Raw genomic sequence first — 19,258 nt, 5'->3', positions numbered from 1 at the left:
TAGAGTTGCTACAATATATTATCTAAAATATCTAGTCAATAAATTATGAGATGTGCAAAGAAACAGGAAGGAAGGATCCATACTGAGGGAAAAAGCAGTAAATAGGAACTGAGTCTTTAGACAATGGATTTAACAATCAGCATTCAAAGTAGCTAATATAAATATGTTCAAAGAACCAAAGTAAACCATGTTTAAGGAATTATAGGAATCTATGACAAATAGTGATTCTCAATAGCAAGGCAGTATAAAAAAGAAACGGAAATTCTGGAATTGAAAAGTACATTGAAATGAGGAATTCACTAGAGCCTTTCAACAAAAGATTTGGGATGGCAGAAGAAAAAGTCAGTGAATCTGAAAATAGGTCAGTAGAAATTATCCAATCTGAAAAACAGAAAAAAGAAAAATAGAGTTTCAGAGGTCTGTGAGACACCATCAGGTGTCATACACATAATGGGAGTCCCAAAAGGACAAGTGAGAGAAAGGGACAGGAAAGTTATTTGAAGAAATAATATCCAAAACCTTCCCAAACTTGCTGAAAAACATTAATCTGCACATCCATAAAACTCAATAACCTTCAAGTAGGATAAACACAAACCCGTATATAGACACATTAGAGCCAAACTTAACCAAAGCTGAAGATAAAATCTTGAAAGCTGTAAGAGAGAAGTGACTCATTACATACAATAGGTTCATAATAGATTAACAGCTGACTTCTTATTGGAAATAATAAGAGTTCAGAAGGCAGTGGGATGACATATTCAATGATCTGAATATGAAAAGAATTATATTTCCAGCAGAACTGTTCTTCAAAAATGAAGGCATTGGCTTCCCTGGTGGCACAGTGGTTAAGAAGCCACTTGCCAATGCAGGGACACGGGTTCGAGCCCTGGTCCGGGAAGCCTGTGCACCCCAACTACTGAGCCTGTGCTCTAGAGACCGTGAGCCACAACTACTGAAGCCCGCGCGCGTAGAGCCCACGCTCTGCAACAGGAGAAGCCACCGTGATGAGACGCCCAAGCACCACAACGAAGAGTAGGCCCCACTCGGGCAACTAGAGAAAGCCCGCGCAGCAGCAATGAAGACCCAAAGCAGACAAAAATAAATAAAACAAATGAATTTATTAAAAAAACAAAACAAAACAAAACAGCTCAGGTTCCAATAGCAGGCTTGGCTGAGTTCAGCTCCCACAGCGCGATCTTCTAGCTACGCGACATTGAACCACTTGCTTAACTGCCTCAGTTCTTCCTCTTTAAGTTGGGGGAGAATAACAGCACTCATAGGACTGTGAGTACTAAGTGCGCTCACACAAGTAAGGGCTTTACCGTAAGCACATATTTAACTGCCCAAAAGTCACTTAAGTTAGCAGAGCAAGATGGACGCCCGCAACCTCTGCCCGCCAGCCCGCTGCGTTTCCCGGAAAGTAGGCAGTCACTATAGCAACGACTACCTACTTCCGGAAGAAGTACGGCGCGCGGCGAGGGTCAATCCCAGCGGTACACATCAGCGAGCGGGCCGAGGGGTTGTGGAAAGGCTAGTTGGCGGCGCTGTCAATCCCGGCCCGCCGCCTCCCAGACCCGCGCGGGTGCTCTCGCAGGGCCGCTCGCTTCTGCAGCCTCGCGGACGCCCAGAGCCAGCCCTTCAGGCCTGGACGCTGGGGTGCGGCGGTGCAGCCATGGACTTCTCCAAGTTCCTTGCCGAAGACTTCGACGTGAAGGAGTGGATTAACGCGGCCTTCAGGGCTGGCCCCAAGGAGGTGGCGGCCGGGAAGGCGGACAGCCACGCGGCCACCCTGGTGATGAAGCTGCAGCTGTTCATCCAGGAGGTGAACCACGCCGTGGAAGGTGAGCGGCCGGGCAGAGCTCCCAGACGGGCCCGGGGCCCCCGGGGTTGCACGTAGTGGGCAGTAAACGTCGGCTCCTCACAATGGAGAGCGAGCGAGCCCTGGTCCGGTTCTCCCGCAGTCCTTACGGGGATATCCAGGAGAAGGTTCCGTTCAATGCACTAGTGGCGCAGAAGGCTCTGGACTTCTTTGGTTGATTCCCCAGCGAATTGCTATTTAAAGGGCTAAAGGGTTATGCTGTTTTTTTTGTTTGTTTGTTTTTAAATTTCACTTTATTTTTTTAACATCTTTATTTGAGCATAAGTGTTTTACAATAGTGTGTTAGTTTCTGTTTTACGACAAAGTGAATCAGTTATACATATACATATGTTCCCATATCTCTTCCCTCTTGTGTCTCCCTCCCTCCCACCCTCCCTATCCCACCCCTCTAGGTGGTCACAAAGCACAGAAGTGATCTCCCTGGGCTATGAGGCAGCTTCCCACTAGCTATCTAATTTACATTTGGTAGTGTGTATATGTCCCTGCCACTCTCTCTCTTCGTCACAGCTTACCCTTCCCCCTCCCCATATCCTCAAGTCCATGCTCTAGTAGGTCTGTGTTTTATTCCCGTCCTACCACTAATCTCTTCATGACATTTTTTTTTCTTAGATTCCATATATATGTATTAGCATACGGTATTTGTTTTTCTCCTTCTGACTTACTTCACTCTGTATGACAGACTCCAGGTCTATCCACCTCATTACAAATAACTCAGTTTCATTTCTTTTTATGGCTGACTAATATTCCATTGTATATATGTGCCACATCTTCTTTATCCATTCATCTGTTGATGGACATTTAGGTTGCTTCCATGTCCTGGCTATCCTAAATAGAGCTGCAATAAACATTTTGGTACATGACTCTTTTTGAATTATGGTTTTCTCAGGGTATATGCCTAGTAGTGGGATTGCGGGGTTGTATGGTAGTTCTATTTGTAGTTTTTTAAGGAGACTCCATACTGTTCTCCATAGTGGCTGTATCAATTTACATTCCCACCAGCAGTGCAAGAGTGTTCCCTTTTCTCCACACCCTCTCCAGCATTTATTGTTTTTAGAGTTTTTGATGATGGCCAATCTGACCGGTGTGAGATGATATCTCATTGTAGTTTTGATTTGCATTTCTCTAATGATTAATGATGTTGAGCATTCTTTCATGTGTTTGTTGGCTATCTGTATATCTTCTTTGGGGAAATGTCTATTTAGTTCTTCTGCCCATTTTTGGATTGGGTTGTTTGTTTTTTTGTTATTGAGCTGCATGGGTTGCTTGTAAATTTTGGAGATTAATCCTTTGTCAGTTGCTTCATTTGCAAATATTTTCTCCCATTCTGAGGGTTGTCTTTTGGTCTTGTTTATGGTATCCTTTGCTGTGCAAAAGCTTTTAAGTTTCATTAGATCCCATTTGTTTATTTTTGTTTTTATTTCCATTTCTCTAGGAGATGGGTCAAAAAGGATCTTGCTGTGATTTATGTCATAGAGTGTTCTGCCTATGTTTCCCTCTACGAGTTTGATAGTGTCTGGCCTTAAATTTAGGTCTTTAACCCATTTTGAGTTTATTTTTGTGTGTGGTGTTAGGGAGTGTTCTAATTTCATACTTTTACATGTAGCTGTCCAGTTTTCCCAGCACCACTTATTGAAGAGGCTGTCTTTTCTCCACTGTATATCCTTCCCTCCTTTATCAAAGATAAGGTGACCATATGTGTGTGTGGGTTTATCTCTGGGCTTTCTATCCTGTTCCATTGATCTATATTTCTGTTTTTGTGCCAGTACCATACTGTCTTGATTACTGTAGCCTTGCAGTATAGTCTGAAGTCAGGGAGCCTGATTCCTCCAGCTCCATTTTTCGTTCTCAAGATTGCTTTGGCTATTCGGGGTCTTTTGTGTTTCCATACAAATTGAAATTTTTTGTTCTAGTTCTGTAAAAAATGCCAGTGGTAATTTGATAGGGATTGCATTGAATCTGTAGATTGCTTTGGGTAGTAGAGTCATTTTCACAATGTTGATTCTTCCAATCCAGGAACATGGTATATTTCTCCACCTATTTGTATCATCTTTAATTTCTTTCATCAGTGTCTTATAGTTTTCTGCATACAAGTCTTTTGTCTCCTTAGGTAGGTTTATTCCTAGATATTTGATTCTTTTTGCTGCAGTGGTAAATGGGAGTGTTTTCTTAATTTCACTCTCAGATTTTTCATCATTAGTGTATAAGAATGCCAGAGATTTCTGTGCATTAATTTTGTATCCTGCAACTTTACTAAATTCATTGATTAGCTCTAGTCGTTTTCTGGTAGCATCCTTTGTATTCTCTATGTATAGTATCATGTCATCTGCAAACAGTGACAGCTTTACTTCTTCTTTTCCTATTTGGATTCCTTTTATTTCTTTTTTTTCTCTGATTGCTGTGGCTAGAACTTCCAAAACTAGGTTGAATAAGAGTGGTGAGAGTGGGCAACCTTGTCTTGTTCCTGATCTTAGTGGAAATGGTTTCAGTTTTTCACCATTGAGAACAATGCTGGCTGTGGGTTTGTCATATATGCTTTATTATGTTGAGGAAAGTTCCCTCTGTGCCTACTTTCTGCAGGGTTTTTATCATAAATGGGTGTTGAATTTTGTCAAAAACTTTATCTATTGAGATAATCATACGGTTTTTCCCCTTCAGTTTGTTGATATGTATCACGTTGATTGATTTGTGTATATTGAATAATCCTTGCATTCCTGGAATAAACCCCACTTGATCATGGTGTATGATCCTTTTAATGTGCCGTTGGATTCTGTTTGCTAGTATTTTGTTGAGGATTCTTGCATCTATGTTCATCAGTGATATTGGCCTGTAGTTTTCTTTCTTTGTGACGTCTTTATCTGGTTTTGGTATCAGAGTGATGGTGGCCTCATCCAATGAGTTTGGGAGTGTTCCTCCCTCTGCTATCTTTTGGAAGAGTTTGAGAAGGATAGGTGTTAGCTCTTCTCTAAATGTTTGATAGAATTCGCCTGTGAAGCCGTCTGGTCCTGGGCTTTTGTTTGTTGGAAGATTTTTAATCACAGTTTCAATTTCAGTGCTTGTGATTGGTCTGTTCATATTTTCTATTTCTTCCTGGTTCAGTCTCGGCAGCTTGTGCATTTGTAAGAATTTGTCCATTTCTTCCAGGTTGTCCATTTTATTGGCATACAGTTGCTTGTAGTAATCTCTAATAATCTTTTGTATTTCTGCAGTGTCAGTTGTTACATCTCCTTTTTCATTTCTAATTCTATTGATTTGAGTCTTCTCCCTTTTTTTCTTGATGAGTCTGGCTAATGGTTTATCAATTTTGTTTGTCTTGTCAAAGAACCAGCTTTTAGTTTTATTGATCTTTGCTATCTTTTCCTTCATTTCTTTTTCATTTATTTCTGATCTGATCTTTATTATTTCTTTCCTTCTGCTAACTTTGGAGTTTTTTTGTTCTTCTTTCTCTAATTGCTTTAGGTGCAAAGTTAGGTTGTTTATTCAAAGTGTTTCCTGTTTCTTAAGGTATGATTGTATTGCTATAAACTTCCTTCTTAGAACTGCTTTTGCTGTATCCCATAGGTTTTGGGTCGTCGTGTCTCCATTGTCATTTGTTTCTAAGTATTTTTTGATTTCCTCTTTGATTTCTTCAGTGATCATTTCGTTATTAAGTAGTGTATTGTTTAGCCTCCATGTGTTTGTATTTTTTACAGATCTTTTCCTGTAATTGATATCTAGTCTCACAGCATTGTGGTCGGAAAAGATACTTGATACGATTTCCATTTTCTTAAATTTTCCAAGGCTAGATTTGTGACCCAATATATGATCTATACTGGAGAATGTTCCATGAGCACTTGAGAAAAATGTGTATTCTGTTGTTTTTGGATGGAATGTCCTATAAATATCAATTAAGTCTATCTTGTGTAATGTATCATTTAAAGCTTGTGTTTCCTTATTTATTTTCACTTTGGATGATCTGTCCATTGGTGAAAGTGGGGTGTTAAAGTCCCCTACTATGATTGTGTTACTGTCGATTTCCCCTTTTATGACTGTTAGTATGTGCCTTATGTATTGAGGTGCTCCTATGTTGGGTGCATAAATATTTACAATTGTTATATCTTCTTCATGGATCGATCCCTTGATCATTATGTAGTGTCCTTCTTTGTCTCTTGTAATAGTTTTTATTTTAAAGTCTATTTTGTCTGATATGAGAATTGCTACTCCAGCTTTCTTCTGATTTCCATTTGCATGGAATATCTTTTTCCATCCCCTCACTTTCAGTCTGTAAGTGTCCGTAGGTCTGAAGTGGGTCTCTTGTAGACAGCATATGTATGGGTCTTGTTTTTGTATCCATTCAGCCAGTCTGTGTCTTTTGGTGGGAGCATTTAATCCATTTACATTTAAGGTAATTATCGATATGTATGTTCCTATTACCATTTATTTAATTGTTTCAGGTTGTTCTTGTAGGTCTTTTCCTTCTCTTGTGTTTCTTGCCTAGAGAAGTTCCTTTAGCATTTGTTATAAAGCTGGTTTGGTGGTGCTGAACTCTCTCAGCTTTTGCTTGTCTGTAAAGGTTTTAATTTCTCCATCAAATCTGAATGAGATCCTTGCTGGGTAGAGTAATCTTGGTTGTAGGTTTTTTTCCTTCATCACTTTAAATATGTCCTGCCACTCCCTTCTGGCTTGTAGAGTTTCTGCTGAAAGATCAGCTGTTAACCTTATGGGGATTCCCTTGTGTGTTATTTGTTGTTTTTCTCTTGCTGCTTTTAATATGTTTTCTTTGTATTTAATTTTTGACAGTTTGATTATTATGTGTCTTGGTGTGTTTATCCTTGGGTTTATCCTGTATGGGACTCTCTGTGCTTCCTGGACTTGATTGACTATTTCCTTTCCTATATTAGGGAAGTTTTCAACTATAATCTCTTCAAATATTTTCTCAGTCCCTTTCTTTTTCTCTTCTTCTTCTGGGACCCCTATAATTCGAATGTTGGTGCATTTAATGTTGTCCCAGAGGTCTCTGAGACTGTCCTCAGTTCTTTTCATTCTTTTTTCTTTATTCTGCTCTGCAGTAGTTATTTCCACTATTTTATCTTCCAGGTCACTTATCCGTCCTTCTGCCTCAGTTATTCTGCTATTGATCCCATCTAGAGTATTTTTCATTTCATTTATTGTGTTGCTCATTGTTGCTTGCTTCCTCTTTATTTCTTCTAGGTCCTTGTTAACTGTTTCTTGCAATTTGTCTATTCTATTTCCAAGATTTTGAATCATCTTTACTATCATTATTCTGAATTCTTTTTCAGGTAGACTGCCTATTACCTCTTCATTTGTTAGGTCTGGTGTGTTTTTATCTTGCTCCTTCATCCGCTGTGTGTTTTTCTGTCTTCCCATTTTGCTTATCTTACTGTGTTTGGGGTCTCCTTTTTGCAGGCTGCAGGTTCGTAGTTCCCGCTGTTTTTGGTGGCTGTCCCCAGTGGCTGAGGTTGGTTCAGTGTGTTGAGTAGGTTTCCTGGTTGGGGGGACTAGTGCCTCTGTTCTGGTAGATGAGGCTGGATCTTGTCTTTCTGGTGGGCAGGTCCACGTCTGGTGTTGTGTTTGGGGATGTTGGTAGCCTTATTATGATTTTAGGCAGCCTCTCTGCTAATGGATGGGGCTGTAGACCTGTCTTGCTCTTTGTTGGGCATAGGGTGTCCAGCACTGTTCGTTGCTGGTCCTTGAGTGAAGCTGGGTCTTGGTGTTGAGATGGAGATCTCTGGGAGATTTTCGCCATTTGATATTGCGTGTAGCTGGGAGGTCTCTTGTGGACCAATGTCCTGAGGTTGGTTCTCCCACCTCAGAGACACAGCCTTGACACCTGGCTGGAGCGCCAAGAGCCTTTAATCCACACGGCTCAAATTAAAAGGGAGAAAAAATAAAAAGGAATGAAAGGAAGGAAGGAAGGAGGGAGGGAGGGAAGGAAGAAAGGAAGGAAGAAAGGAAGGGAGTGAGGAAGAAAAGAAGGAAGGAGGAGAGGAAGGAAGGGAGGAAGGAAGGGAGGAAGGAGGAGAGGAAGGAAGGGAGGAAGGAAGGCAGGAAGGAGGGAAGTAGGGAAGAAAGGAGGGAAGAAAGGAAAAAAGAAAGGGAGAAGACAATAAAGCAGGATAAAATACAGTTATTAAAATAAAAAATAATTATTAAGAAGAAAAATTTCTATTTAAAAAAAAAACAAAAAAAAGGGTCAGTCTAACCCTAGGACAAATGGTGAAAACAAAGCTATACAGACAAAATCTCACACAGCAGCACACACATACACACTCACAAAAAGAAAAAAGGGGAAAATAATAGTATATCTTGCTCCCAAAGTCCACCTCCTCAACTTGGGGTATTTCGCTGTCTATTCAGGTTTTCCACAGCTGCAGGGCACTTCAAGTTGACTGTGGAGCTTTAATCCGTTGCTTTTGAGGCTGCTGGGAGAGACCTCCCCCTCTCCTGTTTGTTCGCACAGCTCCTGGGGTTCAGCTTTGGACTTGGCCCCGCCTCTGCGTGTAGGTCGTTCGAGGGCGTCTGCCCTTCGCTCAGACAGGACGGGGATAAAGGAGCAGCTGATTCGGGCACTCTGGCACAGGCCGGGGGGGAGGGAGGGGCACGGATGCGGGGCGAGCCTGCGATGGCAGAGGCCGGCGTGATGCTGCACCGGCCCGAGGCGCACCGCGCGTTTTCCCGGGGAAGCTGTCCCTGGATCACGGGGCCCTGGCAGTAGCGGGCTGCACGGGCTCCCGGGAGGGGCGGTGTGGAGAGTGACCTGTGCTCGCACACAGGCCTCTTGGTGGCGGCAGCAGCAACCCTACGTCCCACACCCATCTCTGTTGTCCGTGCCGACAGCCGCGGCTCGCGCCTGTTTCTGGAGCTGCTTTACGCGGTGCCCTTAATCCCCTCTCCTCGCGCCCCAGGAAGCAAAGAGGCAAGAAAAGGTCTCTTGTCTTTTCGGTAGCTCCGCGCCCGTTTCTGGAGCTCCTTTAAGCGGCGCGCTTAAACCCCTCTCCTCGCGCACCAGGAAGCAAAGAGGGAAGGAAAGGTCTCTTGCCTCTTCGGCAGCTCCAGACTTCAACCGGACTCCCTCCCGGCTAGCCGTGGTGCACTAACTCCTTCAGGCTGTTTTCACTCTGCCAACTCCAGACCTTTCCCGGGTTATGCTGTTAACTCTCCTGTTTCCAGATAACACATCATGGTCTGCAAGGATTTTCAGATTTTATTCTACATTTGGGATGTTTGTTAAAAAAATGCAGGTTCCTTGATCTTACTTGATCTTCTACCAGGATTCCTAAATAAGAATCTCTGGCAGGTGGCCTGGGGACCTGCATTTTAACTGCATTCCAGCTGATGCTGGTGGTCTGTGGACTACATTTTGAAAAGACTGTGGAAAGCAGACATTGGGTCCAGACACACGTTGGTTTCAGTTCTGAAATCTTGGGCAAGTTACTTAACCTCTTCTGAGACTTAGTTTTCTCATCTGTAAGAGGTGGCTGCTAAAGATTGCCGTGGACATTAGGTGGCATATAAAGCACCTGGTGCAGAGCTGGCATTTACCACTGTCACATCCCTCCATTCGCCTTCTTTGAAAAGGGAGTTGCTTGGGAGTTCCCTGGCGGTGCAGAGGTTAGGACTCGGTGCTTTCACTGCCAGGGTCCAGGTTCAATCCCTGGTTGGGGACCTAAGATCCCACAAGCCATGTGGTGTGGCAAAAAAAAAAAAAAAAAAAAAAAACCACCAAGGAGTTGTAGTAAGAAGACAGCTGATTTTGGGTCAGGTTGACAGTTTATTCACAGGACCCTCACCATCATTCTGGGGAAGACAGGGTCCCGGCAGAGGCCAGCTCTGCGCCCCCCCACCCCACCCCACAACTTTTCACAGGCTCAGAAAACTATGTGGTTGGTAGTGCCTTAGGGAAGGTTTGCTTCCTGCCATCTGATTTATTCATATTGTTCACTGGTGAGTGATCCGACGTTCACCTTTGGTTCTTGGGTTCTTGCTGCAGAAACAAGTCACCAGGCCCTTCAGAACATGCCCAAAGTGCTCCGTGATGTCGAAGCCCTTAAACAGGAGGCATCTTTTCTGAAAGAACAAATGATTCTTGTCAAGGAGGACATTAAAAAATTTGAACAGGACACATCTCAGTCGATGCAGGTATTTTGGCTCCTGTCCTAAGTGTTGACTCTTTTTTGGGGGGAAGACGTTCACTTTCCTAGTGGGAGGTCAACCTTAACTCAGAATTCTGCCAAGCACTCAGACTACTCTTTTGTTTGGTTCTTTCAGCTTCTTCATCTCTCTTTAGCACCGCTGAACAATTTAGCCATGTAATAGGTGCTGTACGGGGTACAGAGGCTCCCTAAAGGCAGGAGCATGCCACAATACTTATGTTTCGAGTCACTGATGGGAGGTCGAGGAAAAGGAACTGCCACTGCTTTAGTGTTCAACCCCTCATTTCTCTTCTAGGTGTTGGTAGAAATCGACCAGGTGAAGTCCCGAATGCAGCTTGCCGCAGAATCTCTTCAAGAAGCAGACAAATGGAGCACACTGAGTGCTGATATTGAGGAGACATTTAAGACTCAAGTAGGTTTCTTGTTTAGGGGATGTTGTGACATCTCTTTAAGCAGGAACTTGAGGTTTGGAGAGACAAATGAGCTAGCTATGCCACTCACAATCAGAAGGGCTAGTAAATAGCCAGGCGTGGGAATATTCAGGCATAGGATGGGGGCGATCTGAGACTGCTCTGAGTTTTTCCACCTTCTTTAGTTTGTATCCTCTGCTTGACTGAAGCCTTTTAGTCACAAAAGTGAGTTCAGGAAAAGCTTAAAAAGGCAGAGAAAATGGAGTAAATGTGAGTGTGGAACTTGGTCAGGGGTGCCCTACACACCGTGGGACCTTAGCAAGTTACTCTACCCTCCTTGGAGAGCAAAGTGTGGAAAATAGTGATATTTTTGATACCTGGTTATAAGGATGAAGTAAGATGATATCTTATGAAAAACTTTTTTTTTCAATTGTAAAGCAAAATGAATTATTTATCATCTCTTTTGCTATTTAAAAAAACTTTAAAAAGTTTTTTTTTTTTTTTTTGCGGTATGCGGGCCTCTCACTGTTGTGGCCTCTCCCGTTGCGGAGCACAGGCTCCGGACACACAGGCTCAGCGGCCATGGCTCACGGGCTTAGTTGCTCCGCGGCATGTGGGATCTTCCCGGACCAGGGCACGAACCCGTGTCTCCTGCATCGGCAGGCGGATTCTCAACCACTGAGCCACCAGGGAAGCCCTAAAAAGTTTTTTAAAAGTTCTAAATGCACATGGGAAAAATTGAGTAGACAGCAATAAACAGTGAAAAATAAGTCTTTCTCATAGTTCTGACCCTCCTAATCCCCTAATTTCCCTTCTAAATACAAACCCTGTTGTCAGCTCTGTGCCTGTTCTTCCAGATAAACGCACACACATATATGTTCCTTGCCCTGTTTTTCCCCCACAAATGGTAGTGCATTGTGAATACTGCTTCCCTTTTTTTTTTCAGTCAACAATCTATTATTCTGTCAGTTATTGTTACCTTTTTAAAAAAAATTTTATTTATTATTTTTGGCTGTGTTGGTTCTTCATTGCTGTGCCCGGGCTTTCTCTACTTGTGGCGAGCGGAGGCTACTGTTCGTTGCGGTGTGCGGGCTTCTCATTGCAGTGGCTTCTCTTGTTGGGGAACACGGGCTCTAGGCACGTGGGCTTCAGTAGTTGTGGCGATCAGGCTCAGTATGTGGCTCACGGGCTCTAGAGCGCAGGCTCAGTAGTTGTGGCGCATGGGCTTAGTTGCTCTGCAGCTTGTGGGATCTTCCCGGACCAGGGCTTGAACCCGTGTCCCCTGCATTGGCAGGCAGATTCTTAACCACTGAGTCACCAGGGAAGCTCTGTCCATTCTTAATTGAAGTAGCAGGGGTGTTTTAACATAAATATCCTCTATTCTGGTCTTTTTATAGGACATAGCTGTGATTTCTGCCAAGCTCACAGGTATGCAGAATAGCCTAATGATGCTTGTTGATACACCAGACTACTCAGAAAAATGTGTGCACTTGGAGGCATTGAAGAACAGGCTGGAGGCCTTGGCCAGCCCCCAGATTGTAGCAGCATTCACATCTCAGTCTATAGGTGAGTGCTGGCCATTTATCATCTCTGTGTACACCTCTTCATGAAGGTAAGGCTTTCCGAATCTTCAATCTTTAGAATGTCTTAATGTGGATTAAATTATGTAGATTGGAAGTCAGTCTGTAGCTTTATGGTGGTTGCCTTTTTTTCAACATTTTATATGAACTTTTTCAAAATACAGAAAAGTTGAAATAACCATCAGTGAACACACCATCTAGATCCTAGTGTTAGCATTTGCCACATTTGCTTTATCACATATCTACCCACCTATTCACCTCTCTAACCATCCACCTTATTTTTTTTTAGTGCATTTCAAAGTAAGTTGCAGACATCAGTATACTTCACTCCTAAACACTTTAGCATTCATATCAATACAATAACTAGAGTTCAGTGTTGGTTTACGATTCTTTCTTTTTTTTGTGGTAAAGTTTACATTTAGAAAAATGTACAGATCTTAAGTGTACCACTTGATGAGTTTTGACACTGATCAAGACCATTATGATGCTGTGTTATTTTCCAGTGATTTTTTTCAACAAATAAGTTTATCTAACTCCCTTGCCATTTCATCCACAAAACTACTGGTTAAACAAGAAGCAGCAGCCGTAAAGCTGTTTTCTTACCTTCACAACTATTTACATTGGCAGAATGTAGTCTGTATCCACTGCCCTGCTTCCTGCACTCTTGCTCATATATCACGCAAGCCCCTCTACTCTGGGGTTAATGTTCCCCTGAACCTGTTCTGTTGAAGGTCTCCGACAGTTGTATCATCACCAAACCCCAAGGCCTAATATCACTTTATTACTTTTCTGTTTCTTTTAAAAAAATTTTTAAATTTTATTTATTTACTTTTGGCTGTGTTGGGTCTTCGTTGCTGCACGTGGGCTTTCTCTAGTGGTGGTGAGCGGGGCCTGCTCTTCGTTGTGGTGCACGGGCTTCTCATTGCAGTGGCTTCTCTTGTTGAGGAGCATGGGCTCTAGGTGCACGAACTTCAGTAGTTGTGGCGCACGGGCTTAGTTGATCCACGGCACGTGAGATCTTACCAGACCAGGGATCAAACCTGTGTCCCCTGCATTGGCAGGCAGATTCTTCTCCTCTGCACCACCAGGGAAGCCCTACTTTTCTGTTTCTCATTGTCAACAACAGTTAACAATGTTTTTTACTCCCTCCTGTTCTGAGAATGCTTTCTTCCCTTGGCTTCTGAGATGTAGCATCAATTTTGTTTATATAATGGTACATTTCTAATGGTGAAATTAAATCATAAGAAGTTCTGATATCTTTGTTTTTCTAGTTTGTTTAAAATTTATTTTTTTATTGAGGTAAAATTGGTTTATAACATTATGTAAGTTTCATGTGTACAGCATTATATTTCTACTTCTGTAGACACTACAGCATGCTCACCACCAAAAATTTAGTTTCCATCCATCACCATACAGTTGATCCCTTTTACCAATTTTGCCCTCCTGGTGCCCCATCCCCTCTGGTAACCACTACTCTCTTCTCTGTATCTAAGTGTTTGTTTTTATTTGGTTTGGTTTTTTCGTTTATTTTGTTTGTTTTTTATGTTCCACATTTGAGTGAAATCATACGTTATTTGTCTTTGTCCATCTGACTTATTTCACTAAGCATAATACTCTCAAGGTCTATGCTTGTCGCAAATGGTAAGATTTTATCTTTTTATTTTATGGCTGAGTAGTATTCCACTATATATATCGCATCTCCTTTATCCAGTCACCTGTTGATGGGCACTTAAGTTGTTTGCATATCTTGACTATTGTAAATAATGCAGCAGTGAGAAGTGCTGATATCTTAAGAGTTCTGATTGATGTTTTATTTTGTTTTAGGATGGGTGAGCCTAGGCATTAATAATTAAGAAAAGTCTATAGCTAGATAATTATATATGAATATGCAGACATGTGCACATGTAAATTCTTATCATACGTAAAAACGTTATAAAATTTCAGTATGCTGAGTTTGACCATGTGATTTATTATTAAACTAGGACACTTTTGAGAGGAAAAGGGAGTGCTTTCAATAATGCAGCTGGGGCGACAGGTGTAAACCAAGACTGTCCTGGGCCAGCTGGGACATATAGTCACCCCTGTACCCATACAGTATAGGACCCTTGGAGAATGAGCCTGTGGATAGTTGAGCTTTCAGTGTGGGTGAGAGCAGCTCAACCTCCTCATTCTGAACAGTAGCACTATCTTCCCTCCAAAGATGATGTCTTCCACTCCAGTTCTCTCCATAGTCAAGGCCTGCAGAGGTTTGGCCTCCCTTGCCCCACACCAAAGTGGGGCCCTCTTGGAACTCAGCCCTGGGGAGTTGTGTGTGTCTGTTCCCAGGAGCGAGTCATCTCTTGTAATCCCTGTGCACTGTTCAGTAACTCCAAAGACAGAAGCAAGTCTCAGTCAGTACTTGATACTACCCCGTTAGGTAATTTTAAAAAGGTAAATATTGTCAAATTTTATTAAATGGCCTTTTAGCATCTGTCAAGATCGAATGTGTTATTTCTATTTCCTCTGACCTACCAATATGGCAAATCATATTAGTAGCATTCCTAATTTTACATCCTTCTTACAATTCAAGAACAAGCCCTACTTGTTCACCGTGTGTGTGTATGTGTTTGTGTGAACATACTACTAGATATTTGCTGATATTTTATTTATTTTTTGGCCATGCTGCGAGGCTTTGTGGGTTCTTAGTTCCCTGACCAGGGATCGAACCTGGGCCCAAAGAAGTGAAAGCTCAGTCCATAACCCCTGGACCGCCAGGGAATTCCCCTGAAATTTTACTTAAAATTTTTAAATTGAGGTACTGTAAGTGAATATCTCTGTTAGGTTTTAGTATCATGATTGTGTTGGCTTCACAAAAACAACTGGGACCATTTCATTCTTTCTTACTATTAGGATTTAAATAGCATTTTTATCAAATTTTGCCATGGCCCCATTGAAGGCTTTCTGTCTGCGGTTCAGCTTGGGTGTAAGTATGAGGACCTCTGCCGCTTTCTTTTTTTTTTTTTTTGCGGTACACGGGCCTCTCACTGTTGTGGCCTCTCCCGTTGCAGAGCACAGGCTCCAGACATGCAGGCTCAGCAGCCATGGCTCACGGGCCCAGCCGCTTTGCGGCCTGTGGAATTCTCCCAGACCCTGCATCGGCAGGCAGACTCGCAACCACTGTGCCACCAGGGAAGCCCGGGATTCTCTTTTTAAGTAGATTTTTTTCCCTCAGGAAGGGCATGGGGATCATATGTATATCCTCGGTATTTAAGTAAAGAATGTGTTTTTATTGCTTTTCCATGTAGAAAAGAATGACTGCTTTTGGAATTCTTGGTTCATACTAATTTTCCTTCAGAAATCTAGAGATGTTGCTTCCTTGTCTTCTGCCAACTATATTCTGATGTTCAGTATGAGACTGGCCTGCCTATTTTTTTCTTTGTATGTAGTTTATTTTCCTTGAATAGTTAAAATAGGGTGGGCAAACATTTTCTGTAAAGGGCCAGATAATAAATTTGGGGGCTTTGTGGGGCATGTGGTCTGTAGCACAAATACTTAATTCTGCAGCTGTGGCACGAAAAGTCATATGTAAATGAATGAGCTTCACTGTGTTCCAATAACATTTTATTTATAAAAACAATTGGTAACTTGGCTCATAGTTTGCTGACTTCTGGCTTATGAGATTCTTTCTTTTACCCTGTAGTTTAGTTACTTTACTAGGTTATTTTTCGGTTTTGAAAATGTTTAATGTTTTCTGGAACCATAGTATCTTACTTGCTGATTTATATTTTTCTTCATTTGTAGAAAATTTCTTTCTTAAAAGACTTTTTCTTCTATTTCATTTATTTTCTTTTTCATTTTTGAGAACATCAACTATCTGTTCATTAGCTCTTCCTTTCCCCCCTCAATGTATAACATGTTCACGCTGGTCTATTTTGGCTCTTTGCCAACAATCTCCTCTCCTCCATAGTCTGTTATTTTTCAAGTCTGTCTTCCATTTGATCAATAGCATTTTCTAAAGTATGTGTTCTGCTCTTTGTTCTTCTAATTAATTTTTAATTTATCATATCATTATTTATTTCCTAATTTTTTTTCTTAGCTCTGCCAGCCTCCCTTTATATCTCATTGTGATACCTTAGATCCTATTGAAGAAAGCATATACCTTGTGTAATTTCCTTGAGAATGTGAAGCAGTTGTAGTGTAAAATTTTCTCCTCTTTCCTAAGGTAAATCTTTTGAAGTGCTCTCTCTTTTAAGAAAAGTTATTTTAAATTTCAATTTTGTTTTTTATTAGTTAATTAATTAAATTTATTTTTGGGCTGTGTCTGGTCTTTAAAAATTTATTTATTTATTTATTTATTTTATGTATCTATTTTGGCTGCATTGGGTCTTCATGGCTGTGCTTGGGCTTTCTCTAATTGCGGTGAGTTCGTTGGGGTGTGCAGGCTTCTCATTGCGGTGGCTTCTCTTGTTGTGGAGCATGGGCTCTAGGCACGCAGGCTCAGTAGTTGTGGCGTATGGGCATAGTTGCTCTGCAGAATGTGGGATCTTCCCAGACCAGGGCTTGAACCCGTGTCCTCTGCAATGGCAGGCAGATTCTTAACCACTGCGCCACAAGGGAAGCCCTGTGTCTGGTCTTAGTTGCAGCACACAGGGTCTTCGTTGTGGCGCGGGCTCTTCATTGTGGCATGTGGGTATTTCTCTAGTTGTGGTGTGCGGGCTTATGTCTAGTTGTGGCACACGGGCTTAGTTGCCCCGCAGCACTTGGGATCTTAGTTCCCCAGCCAGGGATCGAACCTGCGTCCCCTGCAGGGGAAGGCAGATTCTTTACCACTGGACCACCAGGGAAGTCCCTAAATTTCAATTTTAAATCCAAGGTCATGAGGGTTTTCCTTTGTGTTTTTTTCCTAAGAGTTTTATAGTTTTAGCTCTTACATTTAGGTTGTTGAGCCATTATAAGTTAATTTTTGTATATGGTACAAAGTAAGGGTCCAGCTTCTTTCTTTTGCATGTGGACATCCAGTTTTCTGAGCAACATTTTCTTTTCCTGAGCACATTTGTTAAAAGGACTGTCCTTTCCCCATTGAATGGTCTTGACATCCTTGTTGAAAATTATTTGACCATGTATGTGAAGGTTATTTCTGGGCCCTTTATTCTGGTCCATTGGGCTATATATATGTCTGTCCTTATGCCAGTACCACATAGTTTTGATTATTGTTGCTTTGTAGTAACTTGAAATCATGGATTGTGAATCCACCAATGTTGTCCTTCTTTTTCAAGATTGTTTTGGCTATCTGGGGGTCCCTTGAAATTCCATGTGAATTTTAGAATGGGTTTTTCTGTTTCTCCAGCGAACACCATTGAACACCATTTTGGAAGGGATTACATTGAGTCTGTAGATGGCTTTGGTAGTATTATCGTCTTAACAATATTAAATCTTCTAATTCATGAACATAGCATGTCTTTTTATTTATTTGTATCTTTTAAAATTTCTTTCAGCAGTGTTTTGTCACTTTCAGTGTACAAGTCTTTTAGCTCCTTGATTATATTTATTTCTAACTTTTATTCTTTTTGATGTGATTATAAATGGAATTGTTTTCTTAATTTTTTTTTCAGATTGTTCATTGTTACTGTATAGAAATGCAAGTGAGTTTTGGTGTGTTGATTTTGTATTCTGCTGCATTAACTTATTAGTTCTAACAGCTTTTTTTTTGGTGGAATCTTTAGGGCTTTCTATAAATAAGATCATATCATTTGCAAACAAAGATATTTTTCCTTCTTCCTTTCCTGTTTGAATGCTTTTTACTTCCTTTTCTTGCATAATTATTCTGGCTAGAACTTCCAGTACTAAGTTGAATAGAAATTGCAAAAGTGGGCATCCTTGTCTCGTTCTTGATCTCAGAGGAAAAGTTTGAAATGGTCTTTCACCATTGAGTGTTATGTTAGCTGGGGGCTTTTCGTATATGGCCTTTATTTTGTTGAGGTTGTTTGCTTCTATTCCTAGTTTTTTGAGTTTTTGTCATGAAAAAGTATTGAATTTTAACAGATGCCTTTCTTCATCAGTTGAGATGATCACGTGGATATTCTTCCTTTGTTCTGTTAATGTGGTGTATTTCATTCATTGATTTTCATATGTTGAACCTTCCTTGTGTCCCAGAGCAAATCCCACTTGGTCATGGTGTACAATCCTTTTAATATGATGTAGAATTCAATTTGCTAGTATTTTGTTGAGGATTTTTGTATCAATATTCATCAGGAATATTAATCTGTAGGTTTCTTTTCTTGTAATGTCTTTGTCTGGCTTTGGTATTAAGGTAATGCTGCCCTCATAGAATCAATTAGAGAGTGTTCACTGCTCTTCAATTTTTGGGGGAGAGGTTGAGAAGTATTGGTATTAATTCTTTAAGTGTTTGGTGGAATTAATCAGTGAAGCCATCTGGTGTGCTTTTCTTTGTTGAGAGGTTTTTGATTACTGATTCAATTATTAGTTTTAGGTCTATTCAGAGTTTCTATTTCTTCATCATTCAGTCTTGGTACATTGAGTATTTTTAGGAATTTGTTCATTTCATCTAATTTATCCAATTTGTTGGCATATAATTGTCCATAGTTCTTTCTTATAATTCTTTTTATTTCAGTAAAATTAGTAGTGATATCCCCTCTTTCATTTCTGATTTTATTTATTTGAGTCCTCTTCCTTTTCCTTAGTGAATCTAAGTAAAGTTTTATCAATTTTGTTCATCTTTTCAAAGAATCTTTTCAACCCTTGATTTTGTTGATTTTTGTTTTGTTTCTGTATTCTCTATTTACTTATCTCTGCTCTGCTCTTTTTTTTTTTTTTTTTTTTGTGCTACACGGGCCTCTCACTGTAGTGGCCTCTCCCGTTGCAGAGCACAGGCTCCAGATGCACAGGCTCTGGACGCACAGGCTCAGCGGCCATGGCTCACAGGCCCAGCCGCTCCGCGGCATGTGGGATCTTCCCGGACCGGGGCACGAACCCATGTCCCCTGCATCGGCAGGCGGATTCTCAACCACAGCGCCACCAGGGAAGCCCTCTGCTCTTTATTATTTCTTCCCTTTGGCTAACTTTGGGTTTAGTTAGTTTGTTTTTTATTTTCTTAGTTCTATAAGATGTAGAGTTTAGGTTGTTGATTTGAACTCTTTCTTCTTTTTTAATGTAAGTATGTACAGCTATAAATTAGCTCTTTGGGCTACTTTTGTGACATCCCATAAGTTTTGGTATGTTAGGTTTTGTTTTCATTTTTCA

At 41.2% G+C, this 19,258-nt stretch overlaps 1 protein-coding gene across 5 annotated transcripts in view; it reads left to right on the top strand.

Moving 5' to 3' along the window:
* Window positions 1–1,375: 1,375 nt before the first annotated feature.
* Window positions 1,376–19,258, top strand: part of COG7 (component of oligomeric golgi complex 7) — an 85,464-nt gene continuing 67,581 nt past the window's right edge. The window contains exons 1-4 of one of the 5 annotated variants that reach the window (XM_059036971.2): window positions 1,376–1,841; window positions 9,867–10,015; window positions 10,325–10,441; window positions 11,837–12,005. In XM_059036971.2, the coding sequence (XP_058892954.1) occupies window positions 1,673–1,841; window positions 9,867–10,015; window positions 10,325–10,441; window positions 11,837–12,005 (604 nt within the window). In that variant the 5' untranslated portion in view covers window positions 1,376–1,672. The remainder of the gene's footprint in view (window positions 1,842–9,866; window positions 10,016–10,324; window positions 10,442–11,836; window positions 12,006–19,258) is intronic. The other 4 variants (XM_059036972.2, XM_067013605.1, XM_067013606.1 and 1 more) reach the window with 4 other exon arrangements.

The sequence above is a fragment of the Kogia breviceps genome, chromosome 14, assembly GCF_026419965.1.
Source record: "Kogia breviceps isolate mKogBre1 chromosome 14, mKogBre1 haplotype 1, whole genome shotgun sequence".
Taxonomy (NCBI): domain Eukaryota; kingdom Metazoa; phylum Chordata; class Mammalia; order Artiodactyla; family Physeteridae; genus Kogia; species Kogia breviceps.
This window is presented reverse-complemented; position numbering and strand designations above follow the sequence as displayed.